The sequence below is a fragment of the Gavialis gangeticus genome, unplaced genomic scaffold (assembly GCF_001723915.1).
Source record: "Gavialis gangeticus isolate Ggan-Ray unplaced genomic scaffold, GavGan_comp1, whole genome shotgun sequence".
Lineage (NCBI taxonomy): Eukaryota > Metazoa > Chordata > Crocodylia > Gavialidae > Gavialis > Gavialis gangeticus.
In genome coordinates, this window is record NW_017729025.1 from 59,557,114 (window position 1) to 59,578,201 (window position 21,088).

The 21,088-nt window shown below is 40.5% G+C and overlaps 1 protein-coding gene across 2 annotated transcripts in view; it reads left to right on the top strand.

Moving 5' to 3' along the window:
• SLC25A21 (solute carrier family 25 member 21) overlaps positions 1 to 21,088 on the top strand; it is a 530,971-nt gene that overhangs the window by 430,860 nt on the left and 79,023 nt on the right. For both annotated transcript variants that reach the window (XM_019518868.1, XM_019518869.1), the window contains exon 3: positions 10,322 to 10,405. In XM_019518868.1, the coding sequence (XP_019374413.1) occupies positions 10,322 to 10,405 (84 nt within the window). The remainder of the gene's footprint in view (positions 1 to 10,321; positions 10,406 to 21,088) is intronic.

Sequence of the window (21,088 nt, forward strand, 5' to 3'; positions counted from 1 at the left end):
CTACCCTGGGGGTCTTTAAGAAGAAGCTGGATGCCTACCTGGCTGGACTCATTTGAGTCCCGTTTCTTGTTTTTGGGGTTTTTGTTGTTCTCCCGCCCTGGTGGGGGGTCGGGCTAGAAGATCTACTAGGTCCCTTCCGACCCTTAATCTATGAAACTATGAAACTATGTTGCCCCAGATGGGATAGACCCACTTGGGTCGGCACCAGCCAGCAGAGGCGGCAGCGGCGGAGCTGTGTGCCGCTCAGGACTGACCAGCACAGGTAGGGGGAAAGTGCAGCTGAGCCCCTGCTGCTGCAGCTGGACTCATCCTGTCCTGAGCAGCACATAGCTACTCCTCCTCCCACATGCACCGTGTCGGCAACGGCAAGCTGACATGGTTCATGTAGGAACCTTGTCCCTTCCTCAGCCCTTCAGCAGCCATTGGGAAGCTGCTGAGGGGCTGGGGGAGGGACAAGGGGTGGGGACAAAAGTAAACAGTGTTTACTTTCATTTCCCATTGCAGCACTGCAGGCCACAGAAAATGCCTTGGCGGGCTGCATGGCGGCCCGCGGGCCGTATGTTGGACAAGCCTGATCTAGCCCATGCAGCTAGAAATTTAGCAATGAGGAGCAGTGGTTGCCATGGCTTTGTAAACCGCATCACTTAAAACTGCCACCACCCAATTCCAACACTGTGGGCCAGATGATGTAGTTCCGTGCTCCAGATCTAACCCACAGACCAGCTCCATGCCACTTATCTGGCCCATAGGTCTGGATGAATTGGACACCACTGGTTCAAAAGAACGTATTTTGTGCTGCTTTATTTCTTCCACCAGCATTTTTCACTGCCTACTAGCTTCCTCAGCTAGAAGACAGAAGCATAGGGGAAAGAGAAAAAGTGTTTTTAAAAGGGAAAGGGAGTATAAAAAACAATGAGAAGCCTTATTGCGGAAAAGTGCTGTACTATTTACCTGCTCGCAAAGGATGAAATTCACTCCTGTGCAGAAAGTCATTTAAGCTAGAAATAGATGTTGCACTTGTCCCTGGACAAATTGTACCTGGGTTTGGCAGGGAACAGAAAGCCCCCAGAATTGGCATGTACACACATTGCCCTTCCAATCAGGGTTTAGTGAGTGGTGGAATGCATTGCCACTTCTCTGCCATTGATTCAGTAATACAATCCTAAGAAAACCATTCTGACACTTTGCAATGTCCTGTGCTAGGATAAACTGTAAGTACTTCTTATGTTGTGAACCTTTTTAGGATTTAACCCAGGACAATGGACATGAACATCTGAACTGTTGCACTTTGTCCTGGGATATGATTGTTTATATAAATGCAGCATGTGCTTGCAGCCTTAAAAGCACTACCAAACTGCTTAAGACCTCAAATAGGACTCTGACAGTACACAGGTTTTTGCTGATATGTTTTACAGGAACGTTTTCTACCCAGATAAAATGTTTCAAAATAAATAGTTTAAGCAGATTAAAGCCACATCTTGTAAACTCTCTCACAGTAGTGTAACGAGGAGGAGATGCCAATAGAGGGGGCACATGAACCGCCCCTGTCAGCCTAGCCAGTACCTTCATTCCTGTCAGTGATGCTGCCCAGACCCTAGCTGTTAGACCTCTGCTGTCATAATTTAAGCTGAAAACACTTTTAATAGCATTATGATGATTTATTTATTAACCAGCTTCCATTTATAGAGATGTGTTCATTTGTTCATAAATTAAAATTATACAGTGAATAAGTCCATGAGTACTAAAAACATCAGTTTGTGGTTTGATTGTGAATTCTGCTTGCAAGTATTCAATAGCTCTAATTTACTGTTCACATCCTGTGACTGGTCACCTAACTAAGTCACCTCACTTATTAGATGGTTCCAAACTCACACAGGGCTTTCAATATGGCTATGGAAATATGCCAATTATGAATAATTGTACAAATACATATCCATGCACATAACTGGAACACTTGCCCTATCTGCAAACAAAACTTTGCTCTCCAAATATCACAGGCATGAGGAGGACTATGAATCTTACCAAACTGAATAGAGGTTTTATTCAAATGAAAGTTGGAATACTTTCTTTTTGTAGTATTTATCTATATGTGTTCATGATTTATCGTTCATGAAGCAAGTAATTTACAGTCAGAAGACAGATAATAAGTTTGTGGTAAGACAGAAGTAAATCTAGGTCTAACATATAGTCTGAGTGAATGAAATTCTGCCTCTTACCTGTTTCTATAATGTTATTGTTGTAGTATGTTCCTTTATGGTCTTGTGCTTAAAGTATCATCCAGCAGTACCATGGTACTTAAACCATAACCTCATATATTGGCGTAATTTATAACTTTGGCTTAAAATAATTAGGTTTTTGTTTTCAGTTCTAATTAACATTTCTTCAAGAGCTCATGTGATTTACCATTAAAATAAATGGCAGGATTATACTTTCAATTTAGTTATTATCCTGTAAGTAATGTAAATAGCCCAAAGACCTTGTGCCAAATAGTAAAACAAATTACCTTATCAAGGTCCAGTTTGTAATATCAGGTTTCAAATGAAATCTAAGTATCAATATATGTGCCAATCTAGATCAATAGATAATACTAACAAATGGCACTTGAATAAATGTTTACATTAACAAATTAGATAGCTGTTTAAATTATGACTATGCTTTATTTGACTACAAACGTGAACTATTAAATACAGCATGTCAGACAATCAATTTTAAATCTCTTTGACAATAGAAGCAACTTCAATTAGATGTGTCTGGAATCACAGGAAATTAATTAAAATTAAGCCAGCTATAGATGTTGACCTTATATTTTAGAATAATAGTGAATACTTCCTAATCATGGTAGGAAATGTGAAGAAATGTTTTTCACAACATCTTAAATTGTACACTAAACTGATAGTACAAACTAGATATATCAAAGATATATGAGTTAGAAAGAAAGAGTACACCCAAGATTGTTACTTATTTACAAAGAACATAATTACAGTCTCAAATTATTTGAGACAATATTTATATTTTCCTTTTTATCTCAGCAGAAGAACTGGGTTAATGACAGTCCAGTACTAAGAACCAGAAACTTTTGAAATTCCTGAGTAAAGTCCTGGCCCTTTTGAAGTCAATGACAAAATTCCTTTTGACTTGAGCAGTGTCCCAGTTCACCTCATGACCAAGGATCCTGGTTTCCTCTGTTTAAAAATCATGAATTCACTGATAAAAATCACAAATTCTCTCATTAAAACCCTCAAAATCTGCAATTAAAATGAAACACCACTATATATGTAGGTATCAGTTGAGCACAATATTTTATTGATATTTTTACAATTTTAAAACAGTTTGGAAGCCTACCAGTGCCTCAATCACTAATAAAATAAAGTCTAAGTACCTATAAATTTTGGTATTTTATTTTGGGTTTTTTTATCTTGGAAAATCAGAGTTCCCCTGTCCCCTTCGCTGACCAGGATGCAGGTCATGGCCCCTCACTCCCAAGCCACAGCCCCCCAGCCCTGCTGGTGCCCCTCACTCCCCACCCACAGCACCCCCTGGCCGTGCTGGTGCCCTTCACTCCCCAACCACAGTCCCCCCACCCTGGTAAAGGGGGGCCCCAGCTGCCAGGGTTACAAGGCCAGGACCCAGGTCTGCAGCCCCCCTGCCTCCCACAGCAGTGCTTGAGCCCCAGCTGCCACTGGCAGTCTGCTGCAGCAGAGTGAAGCACGGGGCCCGGCTCATCCTCCCTCACAGGCAGCACAGCTGGAATGGAGTATCTGTAATAACAGGTACTAATCTGAATGTGTAGTAACCAGCACTGCTGCACAGTAGCACTGATGCATGGGTGTTTTTTTGTGAGGCTAATGTGCAGTAGATTAATTCTACTACACATTAGCGCGTGTGCTTTTGCCATGATGTGCTAATGCGCAATAGAATTAGTCATTTAGTGTCTCATGTAGTGTCTCATGTGTCTCTGGACTCATGCCCAGAGTTCATCAAAACATACAATTAATACCAAGCAATAAACTCCAAAGCAGTTTAAGTTGGAGAAAACTACTCCTGGGCACAGTGTCTACATGAGCACCCAGAACAGCAGCAATTTGAACTAGGTTGGAGCAGTTTATGCTGCTCCTGCCCTGCTCTGTCCCAGGTTCTGGATGGCAGCATCAGGTGGCAGAGGGGCAGGCTGGGACACGAGGATGTGGAGATGTGTGGCTAGTTCTTAGGCGGGGTCTGGGCCCCTGCTAGCTTGGCTGACTGGGCTCAATTTACACCTATGGTCAGCATCTACACATGCATTTAATTGCAGTTAGTTACTCTGCTGTAAGAGAGTACTGTTCCTGACGGTACTATTTTACTGTGGAGTAAATTAGTTTACTGTGGCTTAATACTGTTGCATGTGTAGATGGTGATGTTTTATCCACAGTAAATTAGTCTACTCAGCTGTAAAGTACACATGTAGCCATGGCCTCGACATATAATTGCATACAGATATTAAATTACAGATATTAAATACTGTAGCAGCATAATGATTTCCCTTGTTAGGTTATAAAGAAGACACAGTAATTTTAACATGAACTTGAAAATCTTGCATAGTATTGAACATCAAATGGGGAAGAGCTAAATGAGAACAAAGTAAATAGACTTTGAAAGAAAAAACCCAAGGTACGTGTGTCATCAGGAGCATAAAAGACAGTTTTGGTGGGGAATCCAAGAAGTGTGTGTGAGAGTTAGCAGCTGACAAAGGGAAAAAACAATTTAACAGGGGAGATATATGAGTATAGTACACAGGCACTGTTTCATTGTACAGTATGGTAAAAGAGAGAGATGGCAAAAGAAAAAACATGCTTCATGGTGCAGTGGAGTGTCTTTTGGCCTGAACAGAAGTTACAGTTGTCACATGTTAAGGATGCAGAAAGCTCTCTGAAGCCATAACTGAACAGATGTTCACAACACATAGAACCATTTAAAAATGGTGGATCCTGCTCTGAGTTAACCCTGGGTGGATGTGGTATCTGACTAAATCCCTTGATAGGTTAGAGTGCTTTATTGAAAGTCTGTACCACATCCCATTCCAAGTCAAGGTAGATCATATTCTGCCAGCATGAAAGGCGACCTTTGCTGGGGAGTTTGCTAGCCTCAGCCAATGCTCATCTGTTTCCTCCCTGTGCAGCCAGGAAGTGGAGTGGGGGAACAGAGCCTCCCTGCCAGGGGTATTCCCTCCCCTAAACTCCTGAGTGTCTGGTGCCTCTTGAGTCAGAGGGGGCACATGCCCCCACTGACACCAGTCAGCAACCAGGGGGGTCCCTGGTGGCCGATCCTGTTGTCTGGCGGGGAGGGGTCCCTGTGGGTGATCACACTCACTGTAAAAGTGGCCACGCTGCTTCTGGAACTCCCACAGCCACGTCCAGAAGTGGCACGGCCACTTTTGCTGGCGGCCCTGCTCCCTGTCCAGTGCTCACAGGGAGGGCACTGGGGCTCCCACTTGCCCCCCTTTCTGCCAGCTAAACAGGGAGTGCGGCATGACAGGGCGTGCACCGGCACTCTCAAGGGATACATGTGCACCCCTGTGCACCCGCTACGCATTGCCCCTGCCTAAACTCCATTTCCCTAGCTGCAGCCAGGAGCTGCAGCTTGGGGCTCTGCTGCTTTCCACCATGTTGGAAACTGTGCCTGGGGTGGGGGCAAATGGAGCCTCTTTGCCATGAGGATCCCCTGCCCCTACAGCAGGCTCAGGTCTTGGTGGGGTCTAAGCCAGGTCTGCATGGCAGAGGGGCTCCTCTCCACTCCCCCACCCCCATTACAGTTCCTAGTGTGGTAAAAAGCAGTGGAGCCCGAAGCTGTGGCTCCTGGCTGCAGCTGGGGAAACAGAGCCTCTCCACTGCATGGACCCCACCCAGCCCGTACCAACATCCATACCTGCAAGCTTGGAGAGGGGGGATCCATGCAACAGAGGGGCTACTTTTCCCCCTGTCTCCCTAGCCAGTGCTAGCACTGACAGCAGTCAACTGGCTGGTGGGCAGGGCTGGGGAGAGGGCCCTGCTGGTCAATCAGGAGTGGTCAGCGACTCAGCTGGGCTTGGCATTCTTCTGCAGCCTCCTAGGAGGCATGTGGGAGTGTCCCCAGTCTGCTGATCTCAGCCACCGTAGGCAGGCTCTGAGCCACCCACACTGAACAGTGCATGTGTGTTTTGTTCTGCCCGGACATAATCTAAAGCACTTTGAGCAAAGCACTATACTTATAGCACTTCTGCCTCGGGCCTCTTGAACATTTGTACTTAGCCTTTGTGTCTAATGCAGTAAAATCACTGTTCAAGGATAGTTTAAATTCAGAAATATTGCGTTTGTCCTGATATCATGGTAAAAGGAACTTAATTGTCCCATAAACACCAGTTGTAAAGGCATGCAAATGTGGGCTATTTAAGTGAAACATATTTAGGTCACAGATATTTGCAACTTTGACACTAAATTGTGAATAAACCCCAGTGTCTCATAAGAAAATTATTTTAAAAGCAAATTTTTACATGGTTTTAATCCTTCCTGGATTTAATCTAATCCCACTCCCCTTTCAGGCTCCTATACTCAACCATTTTGGGAAGCATTCATTTTAAGATATCTTCTGAATTAAAGACAGAGGCAGTTGTTACCTCTTAATGAGGAAGATGATATTGCAGCATTTTAGCCAGACTGGAAAGCCAAGCAGCAAGAAAACCAGAGGAGAAGGAATTAAATCCAATTGAAAACATCAGTAATTTAAACCTTCTTGTAGTGGTCAGATCCAATAAACTTGCCTCTGTGTCCAATGTCTGTACTGCTTGTTGTATGGTGGCACTGTTGGCCTGGTGCTCGCACAAAGTCGCACTGCTAGCTCAGGTCTTTATTGGTTCAGTGTCCTTGCATTCTGTGTCTGAAAACTGTTTCGTAGCTGAGTTTGCTTTTTTTAAACTTCAAGATCTTAACTAGACCAGAAATGTTTGTTTCCTCATATTTAGTCAGGAGATTTAGCTTGTATTATTCTAACAAGGCCTAATCACATACAGGAGAATTATCCTGCTTTCCAAGGTGCCTGTAATCCACTGGATTATGAACACTTGGATAATATTGGTTTCAGAGATAAATGGGTTCCAAGATGAAAAAGTGTTGTATATCCCTAGGTTATGCTGTTCTGTAACCATTAATGTAAAACAGACCAGGTTGTTTTTGAAGTGAATGCTCTCACCGTTCTTTGTTATCACAATTACTACTACAGGCTACTGATCCTGCCCCCAGAAAAACAAACAAAGATCTTTCCAGCTCTTCCTCAAGCTTCTTATAACAAGTGCTGGTGATTAAATTAGCTAGTTCATTAAAAAGTTAAATGTGATTTTATTGAGGTAAGCAATTCCAAATCAAAGAACCCAATTCACAGATCTAGATTGAAGCACATAATTGGCATATGTTTTGGAATTGCTGTTAAAGCTATAAAAAAGATTTACTGGAGAAGGAATGGATCCAAAAACCTTAAAGGAAGGAATATGGTATTTGTGTGACTCAGTTTTAAAAATGGACTCGATAGGAAGATTTTATCTCCTTTATAACAAGAAACTGAAATGAATGTAAACCTTTTTATGGAACCTCTTTAGTGAGACATTATCTGTTTATCCCATGACATATGATTAAATTGCTTAGTTTTTCTAGAGGTTTAATGATTATTAGCTGAGGTACATATTTGTATGAAAGCATGTGCATAAAAGTGAGATCTAGCTATAAGATAGGCAAAATGAGAGAGAATATTCTCTCATTTGGGGTAATTCATGATGAGTGTAGCATTAAAACCACAGTCCTGCAAACACTTAGACATAGGCTACCTGTATGCTACCTGTATGCATCTGGGTATCTAATAATATCTGGGCTGAAGCAATCAGGACTCGTAGTAGAGATTATATCTTTTATTAGACTGATTAGATTTTTGCAAAAACAATTCTTTAATTGCAAGCTTTCAAGCACAAACACCCTTCATCAGGCATCAGAGAAAAGATTATAAAAGTTCTCCTGCATAGACATGAAAGTTTGGAGAAGGCTCACATTTATCAATTTAAGCCTGTGCATACTTTTTCCAGGATTGAGATCTAGGCTTTTCTAAAGTGTTCTTTTGAAGCAGAGAATTTTGTTCTAAGTTCTTTGTTAGGCCTCAAGTCTTAAAAGTTCCGAAGAAAAGTTTTATGGGCCTGTCTTCCTATTAATATAGTTAAAAAGTTTATTTCAAAATATAGTGATTTACTAGTTAATTTTAAAAGTTTTTTTTAACAAATGGAGTCTATCACTTTTTTATTTTTCAATTGTGAGATTATAAATGATTAAAAGTATTAAAATTCATTTTGATCCTTCATGTTTGATTGAGCTGAGCTATTTTTTTAAGTCCTGATTGCTTGATTGATATAATGTAACAACTTACTACATTCTGCTGCTGATATTACCATTGGACTTTGTATGATGCCATTGAAGCATTTTCAACTATTAGCCTTCCCAAGGGTTCTTTTCAGACAAAATGTTATGCATCAGCTCTTATTTGAGTGTAAGCCTGTTGAATAGCATTCTCCACTTTGCCAACTTGGCAGCAACTTTTCCTGCTAATAAAAGAGGTAACCCCAGATAGAGATCCCAGATGTGCCTGAGCTACTTTTATTAGCACTATGGAGGGCTTCAGTGTTTTCTAAATGCATTTGAAAGAGGTGTGGGCTTGCCTTCATAATTGTCCAAAGACTTGTATTACATCACTGGAAATTTCTTTTCAAGACTGAAGAAAAATGGTTAGATTTGTTAGTGCAAAACACAGTTTAGGAAATTTTGATAGGCAAAATTAAGACTGTTTCTTGCCAAAATACAAAACCCCTTTTGATACTGCTGAATCCTATTGAGAATGGGGAGGAAATTGCTGTTTAACATCATCTGACTAAAATTGAACTCATTTGTTGCAGATTATCTGATCAGACTAAGTAGCAATACATGTATATTGGAATAGCAGCTGCAACAACCCAACCTGGTGCCTATCTAAAAAAAATGTGCATTGTGTGAAAAAAACTATAAAAAAGGTGAAAATGCCTATTTTGTGTTCTGCTTAGCCCTTCCCCCACAAAGATACTAGATTATGATAATTAATTTCTGAATAATTATTAACTGTTATCTTCCATGTAGGACTGATATTATCCATTAGTGATAATGCCACCTTGAAAACTTCTTGACTCTATCTTATTCTAAACTAAGGCATGCTTTGGATGTAGGATGTTAATTAACTCTGTCTTACAAAAAAAATAAGGTTTTCAGACTGTCCCTGGTAAGGAACTTCTCTGCACCATGAGAGGGAACATTTTATCTACTTCACAATTTTAAAACTAAAATTATTATGTAAGAGTGCACATGTTAGTGTGTTACATGATTCTTTTCACTACAGACTGCCTTTATTACAGCCAGAGGCTTTTAACTGCTGTCAGTCAGTTCTCAAATTGGGAAATGAAAGTATTGCCATACTGTTCCCCCACCCCATTCTTATTTTTAAAAAGCTGTGTATACTCCACTGTCTTTTTCCTTTTTTTCAAATGCTATCTCTGAGAAGTGGGTGTAGCCACTGCTGGAGCACTCAATAGATTAATACAGTGAATTATGCTGACCACTATTATCCAAAACTGTAAAAGCCATTATGTTTGCACTCTTGAAACATAATAGTGTTATTCCTCTTAAGGCTGATGATGTGCTGCAAACACTTTCAGCCTTCTGCTGAAAGAACTATATGTCTACATATTAGTGGGAAAATGTGTATTGAGTAAAATCATTGACAGCTTCCTTCTGTATTGTCCATCTTTTTGCTAAACTATGAAAAATGAAAACTATGAGCTTGATGTAACTTCCAACAAAATCTCCTGTTGATTTTATTTGTAGCTAGATGGACCTTTAAGAAATAGTATAGTGGATTCATTTCACAGTGGTGACATGCCATACCAACTAATTCAAACTTCTGAAGACAAGGTCTGATGGAAAGCTGATTGAAAGGTTCCCATTAACATCAAGTCATGGAATGAGGCCCAGGGTTAAAAGCTTATTTTCTGCACAACAAGAAAGAGTTGTAAAAGGTGCTGGCTATATAAGTACCATGAACTACTCAAATTTTACTTTTAGGCTGTACTTCTCCTCCATGTATTAGTTCCTATGAAAATAGCATTAATACAGGTATGTAAGGAATAGTATCTAATAGTGAATAAAATATATCTATTAACTTTAAAAGTCTTTTTATATAAAAGGTGGAAAGCTGCAAGTGACTTAAAATCCTAAACTGCTCATGCTGTATACTTAACTGTATTTTTTAGGTTCCAAATTCAAAGAGGGAAAACTGATCCAACAAATTACAGGAGCTTGGGGGACTGTTTCAGGACCATTTCCCGGACAGAAGGGTAAGCAAGTACATTATTACAGGTGTCAGTTTTATGTGATTTTTTTTTAATTGCCCAGCTTTACAGGCACTGGAACACCATCTTATAATTCACTCTTTCTCCTGTCATCAGAATTTGGCAAAAATTTAACTTGATACCAAAAACACAACTTGAAACCTCTTACACATCTCTTATTCTTAGTGTGGCAGATCTGAGGGTTTGTCTACCTGGGCAATGCAGGATATGTAGAGATACCAGAGCTAGCTCTGAACAAGGAGCTTGGTTACTGGAAGTAAAATAGGCAGGTTGCCTCACAATGGAGGTACACATTACTTGAAGTGCATTAGGGAACATATGGATGTGCCCAGTAGGTTCATCTACACAAGATGCTTACTGCAGAATTGTTTAATTAGCTCTGCAGTAGAGCATTACCATCTACATGAGTGGTGCTATTAGGCCAAAATACATCAATTAAGTCTGCTATAGTATAGTACTGCCCAACACAAGTACTATTCTATGGTGGAGTCATTTACTCTTCCACAATGCAAGTGTAGACAGTGACTGGGGCTGGCTAGGGCATGTGGGTTCTACAGTGCGGGGCTGCCTACCAACTAGCCCTGCACTGTAACACCCTCATGCTCCAGCCAGCCCCTCTGCAGCACACTGAGCCAGGAGTGAGCAGCTCCAGACTGGCAGGCTTATCCCCCCCAGGCCTTCTGACAAGTCGGGGTGTGTTGCCCTGGCTCAATGTGCGGTGGTCCCAGGCACATGTGTAAATGCTGCACCCAGGAGCAATAAATTCCAGTGTGAACTGCTCTGGAGTTTATTGCATGAAATTAATTTCACATGGATGAAATAGAAAGGCAATGACCTTTAATGACCAACATTTTTGCTCCTCGTCTTCATTCTGTCAGTGACTCTACAAAGTACTGAGCATAACACATCCTAACGCTGCCGCCTTTGCCTTTCATTAACAAGCATTTTATCACTCATTAAATGCCACAGTGGGCACATCTACACTGTGCAGTAGCATGCCAGACAAAAACCATGCTAATATGCTACTGCGCAGTAGTATTAGGCTACTGCACAATAAGCATCAGTAAAAATCCATGTGTTGATACTACTGCGCAGTGGCACAAGTTATGCACATTGATTTAGTACTTGGTTATCCAAGAACTAAACGCACAGTAACAATGGTGCATTAATGAATATGTAGACTCACACAGTAAGTGTAAAATACTGCTCTCAGCTTAAGGGTGCAGACAGACATAACACTTAAACCTGTTTAAATGTGGTTTAAACCTCAGGTGGCCAGACATACAAGCCAGTTTAAAATGGTTTAAGCCTCCTGAACTGTTTAAAAAATATACCTGGATAATCAGGTATAATTTTGAACCAATTTCAGAGTCCCCATGAACTCATTGTGTTATATGCAATCACCAAGTTTTTTGTGACTAGTGTCTGGTTCATCCTCCAGACATCCCACACTGTACTGCTCCTCATCCCCCTACCCCAACCCTTGCACAGTAGGGCTGTGCAAGGCTTCAGACAGAGCTTCGGATCTGGAGATGGTTTGGATGCTTCGGGGTCTGAAGCAGCACATCTGGGTCAAAGCGCTGCCTTGTTCAGCTTCCCGAAGTGGTTCGGAACCACCTTGGAGCCACCTCTGAGATCCAGCCATAGGGTATAATGGGGAAACAATAAAATATCTATAACGTTGTCATTTTTTGTCTGATTTGGATGAAGTTTTCAGGGATGGTAGATTCTCCAGAGTGGATGAAGTCTGCCGAGTTTCAGGAAGATCGGTGCAGGGGTTTGGGGGGAACAGCACCCCAATTTCTTGAAAGCAAAACTCATGTAACATCTAGGCATTACAACATAGTGGGGTGAAAACTGCAGGGATGGTAGCCCTTACTGAGGCCACAAAGCCTGCCAAATTTCAAGAAGATCAGTGAAGGGGTTTTGGGGGAAATGCCTCTCAAGCTTCAGACATGCAAAACTGGTGCCACGGGTGCTTGTGGGACTGACTTTCTCTATCTTGGGGCGGGGAGGGGAGACACTACTGCAGGCTTGGCTGCTAAGCTGCTGTGTTACTAGTTACCAATCAATAAATCATGATTCACTCAGGGACCAGAGACTCAGGGACCAGGTCAATACACAGGACCTATCTACTACATAACAACGAGCATCGATTAGCACCTACAAAACCAGGCTAAGGAGAGGAAAGAATCAGTACAGACAATCAACTGCCCGGAGACAGACAGTCTTGGCACGAGTTTTGCCTGTCCACAGCTAGGGGAGCAGGGCCCCAGAACTCCCCTGCACTGTTCTCCTGGATGGCTGGCAGGTGTTGTGGCCTCAGCAGGGGCCACCATCCCTGCAGCTGTCACCTTGCTGCGCCTTAACACACACAGTGTCACCCATGGCACGAGTTTTGCTTGTCCGCAGCTTGAGGTACAGTTCCCCTCAAACCCCTGCACCAATCTTCCTGAAACTTGGCAAGTTTCATGCTATCAGTAGAGGCTACCATTTCTGCAAGTTTCATCCAAATCAGACAAAAAACAACAAAGTTATAGATATTTCATTGATTCCCCATTATACCCTATGGCTGGCTCTCTGAGGCAGCTTCGGAGCCGCTTCAGCCAGATCAAGAAGGAAACCCGGTCCGGAGCTCTGGATCAGATCGTGGTCATCCGAAGCAGCTGGATCCGAAGCCAGATCGGATCACTGCCAACTTGCACAGGCCTATTGCACAGCATCTTTACTGTCCCAATCTCTATTGCCTGTACTTGACTACAGTGTCCGTGGCTGGGGATTCTGGGGGCAGCTTTATGCCACATTTAGAGTTGTTTAGTTTCCACTGGTGGCAATGAACCAATATTCAGTGCATATCTGAGGCGGGAGGTGTCCAGGTGTGGGGTTGCAGCCTGGACCCCTGCTTCTCAGGGCCTGGGGACTGGGGACTCCAGGGAGCTGCCCAAGGACTCCAGTGGAATTAAACTGACCAGCCCTTTAAAAGCAGCAGAGAGCTGCCTCCTGATGCTCCAGTCCCTGGTAACACAGAAGTAGGGGTCCAAGCCCCACATCATCTAACCCCTCTCCCCCACCCAAATAAGCCTGGGATGTATGAAACCCTGGTCAGCTGCCACCAATGGAAAGAAACTGACCAGCTTTTTAAAGCATCCAAAAACTGTCCCCTGAGCCCCCAGGCACACAAAATCAGGGGTCCAAGCAGGACCCCCTCCCATCTAACCTTCCCCTCCACTCCCAAATCAGCCTGGGATGCACCAAACCCTGGTCAATTTCCAGGAATTGAAGCAAATTGTTGAGTAGCTTGAGCAAATGTACACTTTAAAAGCCACACAAGTCCTGGGAACCCAGAAGCAGGGGTCCAGGCAGTGTGTCCTGTCCCCACCACTCCTGCCTTACACACACCTAGGTACTCTCAGCCAGGGTTCCACTACACAGATTTTAGTAAAATGCAGGTATGGGTCTTTACTAAACTCATTGTTAGTGAAAAGGGAGAGCAGAAAATTGCAATCAGTTTAAGACTCACCACCATCCCTGGTGGTGGTTCCACAGTCCTGAAATGCTAAAAGGTGGTGGTTCTACTTTTACAGTGTGTGTGCAGACATCTCTGACCTCAGACAATTGGGAACTGCTCCTCATCTGACATTCTTGGAAAGGTTCAAATGCTGTCTGTCTGTACCCTAAAAGAGCTGATTTTGGATCTGAGTGTAGTAATCAACTGTCTGTGATGTTTAAGGTGGAGAGAATATTTTTTCTTTTGAAGGCTGGATGCCCTCAGGCTGGAGTCAGGGAAGAACATTTGTAATATTTCTGAGTGTTGGTGTTTAAACCTACAGACACAAATAAAGATTAGTTTATACAAGACCTGGTTTTAAAATAAATTTACGAATTACTACTAGGTTGTGCTAAATTTCTTGTGGGTTACAGCTAAAGCTTTGAGGGAAACTCATGTCCCCAATACAAAACACTGCATTTTCTTTCACCTTTAGCACTTTGGCAAAAATGAATGGTAGTTATCTGTGGGGAAAAATATGATTATGAATTTCACTGCTTTTTCTTTTGACCTTTCCGAAGCTAATACCCCAAACTGAAAATGATTCCAGGAAAAGTTGTAGGTTTTATTATAATTTTATGAGTCTGTTACAATTTCTCCTGTGGGAACTGCTTTATTCATCAAACATACACACAGTCTTTTAAGCTATTCTTAAAAAAAGGGGGCATTTTCATATTAAAGCATCCCTATGTTTCTCTCCTACCACTGTAAGGGAATTGCAGAGGCTTAGCAGCTCAGCTCCACATACAGGGCAGCCATGCAGTGCCCAGGACAGCATTGGTTCCTGCTGGGCCAATTGTGACAGCAACCATCCCTGTGGTGTAATGACTGCTGCTGCCTCATGCCCCTCAATTATGCCCTGGGAGGTGGTGCTGCTATTTTGGATTTCTTCTATAATCCGGTACCATAAAACAGCTGGAAAATTTATAATCATTCCTTACAAATAGTTCTCACTTTGGAGCACTGAAACAGTTTGTATAATCTGTCTTTTGTGGAGATGTGTACACTGGTGTAGTTACGCTGCATATCCCTTGTGTAGATAGGCTTCTAAATTGGCATCTAAAGACTGAGGGCCTGCCCCTTAACTGTTCTTATCTGATTGGTCAAACAAGAGGGTTTACCATTGACTCCAGAGGAATCAGGAACTTGCACTGAATCTTCAACTGAAACTGCATTTAGGCAGAAATCCCTAGGATCCCTAGGGTAGGCAGAGACTTAAAAGAAATAGTTTGAGTATCCCCAGAAAAAGGAGTTAATTATAAGGAGAGTCTCTGAACACTACCAGTTGTACAGTGGCACTGACGTTTGGAAGAGGATATGGAAGGAGACATTTGTACAATATGGAAAAGGAACAGAAGCAGCCATATATGCAAAGTATAGTTTTTTGAACTGATTACAGTGGCTGTCTCTGTAGTGACATAAAAGAACTCTGTATAGTGTAATTACCCAAGTTTTTCCAGAGGGCTGGATGAGAGCAGGAGAACATCATTTTGAGGCAGTCACCTGTTAGTGAAAAAGAGCTTAAAGGGGGAAAAGTATGAGATGAAAGAAATACAGGAAAGATGATGCATTTTAACAATGCAATCACTAATTTGGGCTTAAAATTAATATTCTATAAACCAGAATAAGAACTCTTTATAGGATGAAACAAGATGAAGCCTCCTGGGCTATTCTTTCAGCCCCAGTTGTGGGCATCCCTGACCAAGGAGGAATTCTGATGGCGCGCGCTCAGCATGAGAACAGAAGTCAAAAGAAAGATACCAGTAGAAAGATACCAGTTTATTATAGAAAACTAGTTCACGTTCAGCCAGGATGAAATCCAGTTCTGTGGGGCAGCAAAAGGCTTGCACACTTTTTCACTCCCAAATATGATTTATTTTGAGGTCTTAAGTAGGTTTTAAATTATAAGTAAGCCTTCCTTGGCCCTCTGGGACTGATTTTCACCCATACCAAATCAGTGACTCAGCCAAGTTTAGAGCCCTCTTCCTCCTAACTTGTGGCTGTTCTGTTCTGATTCTTAAACCACATGATGTTCCTAACTTAATTTTTCAGTGTATAAAGCAGGTGTACAGATTTTCAACAGACTAAATAGTCAGAAGAATCCCATTGAAGACTGTCCATTGCACAGAGCCAAGATTTTTAGTGAAATGCTATCCTGCTGTACATAATAGAAATGTATGTTGAAATATGTGGCCACCAAATCTTGACTGGGTGCCAGTAATATGCAGATGCATTTTTTTGGCTTCTAAATACCATGTTGAGTAGACTTCACATGTAGCCCTTGTCCTAAAAATGAAGCTATGTGCAAGAACACAGTATAAATTACTTGTTTCTTCAGCCCTCAACAGTTGTCTTTATCACTAATTTGTTTTGCAAATTGGTAGAACCCAACAACAAAATTTGAGGGCCAAAATTTTCTATGGGTATAAGTTGGTACAGTCCCATGTAGCAGTTAGCCCTGAGTGTGTGCTTTAGAAGTGGGACGAGACAGCAAGAATCTAGTTATTTTGCTAATTACAAGATGGCTTTGTAAATCGAAAAATTAATATGCTATGAGATTAAAAGGTATTTAGTGGCCTGTGTACTTTCTTTTTTAGTGTTGTTTATCATATTAATTATTTAATATGCTTACATTCTTTAATTTGGTTCCAAAATGATTGTAAATACTGCTAAATTTTTTTAATTAGGCTTTTCCCCCCCTTTTGTTAACCAATAAATAACAAAAATCTCATGCAAATGAATGTCTGTAAGTGGTTGACTTTTAAAGGATTTGTACTATACTTTTTAGTTTCCTGAATTCTTGGAATTAAACTATTTGTCTCACAAGATTTTTTCCTGAGAATTAGAATGAATGGAGATTTTAAATGAAAAACAATAGCTTGATTTATGCAGTGCCTGCTACCCATCCAAAAGTTGATATACCTTTCCTAGCCAGTTCTCATAGTATTCACTGAGACTTTTTGCTTGTTAACATTTCTGCTCTATTCTATTCTATTCTTATCTTGCAAATTTTTGATGTGGCTTCTTCAGCTATGTACTCTTTTGGCTTCATGTCTTTTTACCAGGACCCTGATTTACAGTAACTTTTTATACAGAATATGCAACAAGGTCTATCAGTTAATATCTGTGGCTCCTCCTACCCAAATTTATTTCTCTTCTTTATTTTACAGCCACTGAGATCATTGGCTTTGTGTAGCCTTCATGCCTGCATCAAGGTTTGCTTGTGTTTAGGGGGATATTTAATTCAAATGTTTTGATAATGAAGTAGGTTACATGAAAGGTTAATAATATAGTAAGTAAACCACAATGTTATGAATAGCCTGATCCTGCAACTGTTTACCTCTGGGCATAGTGTTTACTGTCATTTGCTTGGCTGTGCAGAGAGCTAAGGTGCTTCTTGGTTGCTTGACATTGCCATATGATTGTGACAGTGCCCACTGGGAGGACAACAGGGACCACTTCCCCACTTATTACCTTGGCCATAACTTTTCTGACTCTCTCAGCAGTTGTCAGCTAACGTAGCTTACTGTGTACACCCACTGGCAAGAAAACTGTTCCATGAAAAAGGAACATACACCTTTCTAAGAGAAATGGAGATACAAAGAAACTGTTTACAAACTGGTACCCAACTGTTTTCAACTTTATACCATTTATCACTCAGGGTATATTCTAACATTAGCAGGATCAGTCCCTAAAATGGTGCTTACCTTTTTTATACTTATAACAATGTGTACATCCTCATTCTCTTCAATGCCTTTTTCAAAGAAAATTTGCCACGTTTATGGTACTGGAGTATCACAATAATAAACTGATGGTTTCATGGAGCAGTTTTTCATTATATTGTACAGGCTCTTTTAAGCCATCATTCCACCTTTCTCCTCCAGCATAAGAAACAGGTCACAGTAAATAGCAAAAGCATTTTGGATTTACACTTAGCCATTTGCAGAATACTATCCCTTTCAAAGGCCTTCAAGGCTCTTTTCTTCCACAAAATAAGCTGCCAACTATATAAGCACAAAAAAAAAATCTTTGAAGGACTTCCTTGGTGGAAATAAATTGTCCCCACAGGGAATTAAAATCTTCAAAGCAGGATCCATCCCTTGAACTTTTTTCTTGTCTTACAAGAAAACAGGAGCCACAAAACATAAAATTTAATCGAGACTCACTAAAGTAAGGCTCTGTCTAACAGAGCATTAAAGGTCACAGAGCTTTCTATTTCCACATCTGCTGGAATCTTCCAATCACTGTCTCCTATGTTCAGGTCACAACTTCTTGAATCTCATCATGCAGTGCACAAACTTTCTGTTTAGCTGCACCAAATAATAGTTTTACATTCCGCTTTCTCTGTTTGGTTTAGTGTAAGATGTATATATTGACAGTTCTTTGACAGCAGAGATAAAACCACCAGGAGTATATCAGTTTATTGAGGAGTGACAGGTTTATAGCCAACATAAAAATAATCTGATGTTTATTGGGGCAAATGTTTGGACAGAGGATTAACTGAAACTGCTGAACAGAGAAAACTTATCATTCTTTTCAGACTCTACAAATAAGAGGTTAGATCAAATTATATAAACATTTTTCATCACTGGCACCCTATCCACTGCATATATATACACCCAATGTGAAATTGAATTAATGATGATACATTTACAGTAAATATACATGTGATTTTGCCTCATATTAAAAAATAAGAACACCCAGGGTCATAAGTTTGCATGGTCATAAATTTGATTTAAAAGTTAAAAGTGATAGGTGCTGTTATTTAAATTCTGTAAATAACTGTATTCGTATAAAATTAGATTTTCATGGGCTCAGCCAGTAGATGTTGTTTTAGACTACAGTTGGCATGTATGACAGACTGTGACGTAAGAAGTCTGTCTTGTTGATTGGTTATTTTGTCCTTGAGAAAAAAAATAATTGTACTGATTTCCTATTTAGTAAAAGCCCAAATTTTAAAATATTAAAATGTAACATGCAAATTAATCTTCTTTATTCTTTACAATCCCTGGAAAGTATAACATTAAATTGTTTTTCTTAGTCTATTTAAGATTATACATTACATTTTGAACCTAGTTTAATAATGGATACTTTCTGATGCTGGTTTTTGGGTTTAGTAATCTTTGAGCAAGGTTTAAAACTCATCACTAAAGTTAAACTAGGGATCAATTTGGAATTAGTTTTAAAACAAGCTACTAGAAATAAATTTTACTAAATGTTCAAGTGTTTCACTACAGAAATTAGCAATAATGTAGATATTGTATATTATGTATTGGTAGCTCATTTTAGATCTGGATTGTTGCATGCAGCATGGTAAAATTTTGCTGCCATACTCACATTGATCCAATGTAAGGTGAGATATGGACTGTGACCAGTATAGCTGACCAACATAGCTGTGCCAGCAACAGTCCCTAGATTCAGTTTTACTGGTAAAATGGCACTTTTGGTTATTTCACTTAGAGTTTGTCAAAAGAGTAGTTTTGCTATTGTAAATTGTGTCCACATTAAGGGCACTTGCGTGGAGCATACCAGTATAGCCAGACAAGCAAAGTACTCCTGTAGATCTGGAAACACCAATCTGATTTTATTTGCAGGGGTAGCGGTTTCGGACAACCTACAAAAGGCAACTGCTACTAATTATGAAATGTGCTGACTCACTTTACTACAGAACTGTAATTGCCTTTAATGATATTATTACATTCCTGCTTTATAACTCTGATAATATATCTATACAGTAAATATGTTAAAATAAGCTTTAAAAACTTAAATGAAATACATTTGGAAAAAAGTAGCTACTCAGCTTTTGCAATAACTATTACTTCATAACATTTTATTGTGTAACAGTGCACCCAGATCTCAGCGGAAAAATCGTCTTGTGTTGTGGTTTCTCATAGACTTCCATTCAGATCTCAGTAAAAGAAAATTATTTGAAACAGTATACTATCATAAAAAATGAAGATGCAAGTATTAATTTTCTTTGCTTTTGGGTGCTTAGGTTAGATGTTAGACTATTTACATTACTTTTAAGTTAAGCCAAAAACTGCTTTTTTTAACTGGTGTTAGAGAAGTGACTATAACATTTTGGTATTTACATTTCTTTACCAGAAATGACTTCCAAACCAGATTTTCACAATATGCAAGTCAAAACAAGATCCTTCTAACTTCCAACTCTGTGGGTTAAACCACTCATCTGAAAATAAGGGTGTATATTGTCTGCTTTTTATATTCTTCTTCTGCAACACTGATAATGAAGATTCTGGAATGAGAGCTTAGGTGACAATGTTGTTGATTATACCATCAAGCAGAATACAGTTCAGCCAGGTCTTTTAGAACAGCTTGCAGTATATTCGTTTTGCCTAATATGATCAGTGTTGGTGAACTAAACCTGTATAACCCAGAAGACATTCAAGGGCTCTATTTTGCATAAAATTTCCTACATATTGCAGAATCTAGTGGCCTTACAATGAATTTCACTTTGTTCTAAACTCCACCGTACCATATTGCTGTATATGGAAATTTGTATCTGACCATACATTTCAGTTTATAATCAATACACCCTATCCTAGAAACTGGTGGGGGATAGGCTGCAGAACAGCATAAATCTTCACAGCTGTGGGTAAGCTAGGTGGGATTTTGCTTAAGGGCTGCTGGATTGGATAAGTGTGTAGCTGAACTGCTAGCAAGTGTCTGGGGGTTTGAGTACATAGGTGAGTGTTAGAATTGCTGGAGATAAATGAATTGTGTGGTTTTCAGTGATCAGTCAGTGCTTAAAGTATTTTCAAGGGGATCTACCTTCCATGCCTTGGAGAAAAAGATGAGAAAGAACAGAAGGAAAGAGAAGTTAGGAGAGGGCAGGATTGATGTGGGGTCTCAGTGGCAGGCTTGACTGGAGGCAGAAATGATGTAAGAGATCTTTATGAATAGGATTAATTTGCACATTGAGGTACAGAATTAGTTGCTGGGCTTTAAGCTAGACTGATGTAAGGGTGAGTATTCCTGCAGTTGGGGCCAAAATCACCTTTCTCAGTACATCTGGGAGAATGGACAACACTAATTGTCTAAAGTACTTACACACTTACTGGGGATAGGAAGAGAAAATTCAAGCAGCCCAAGACACTAAG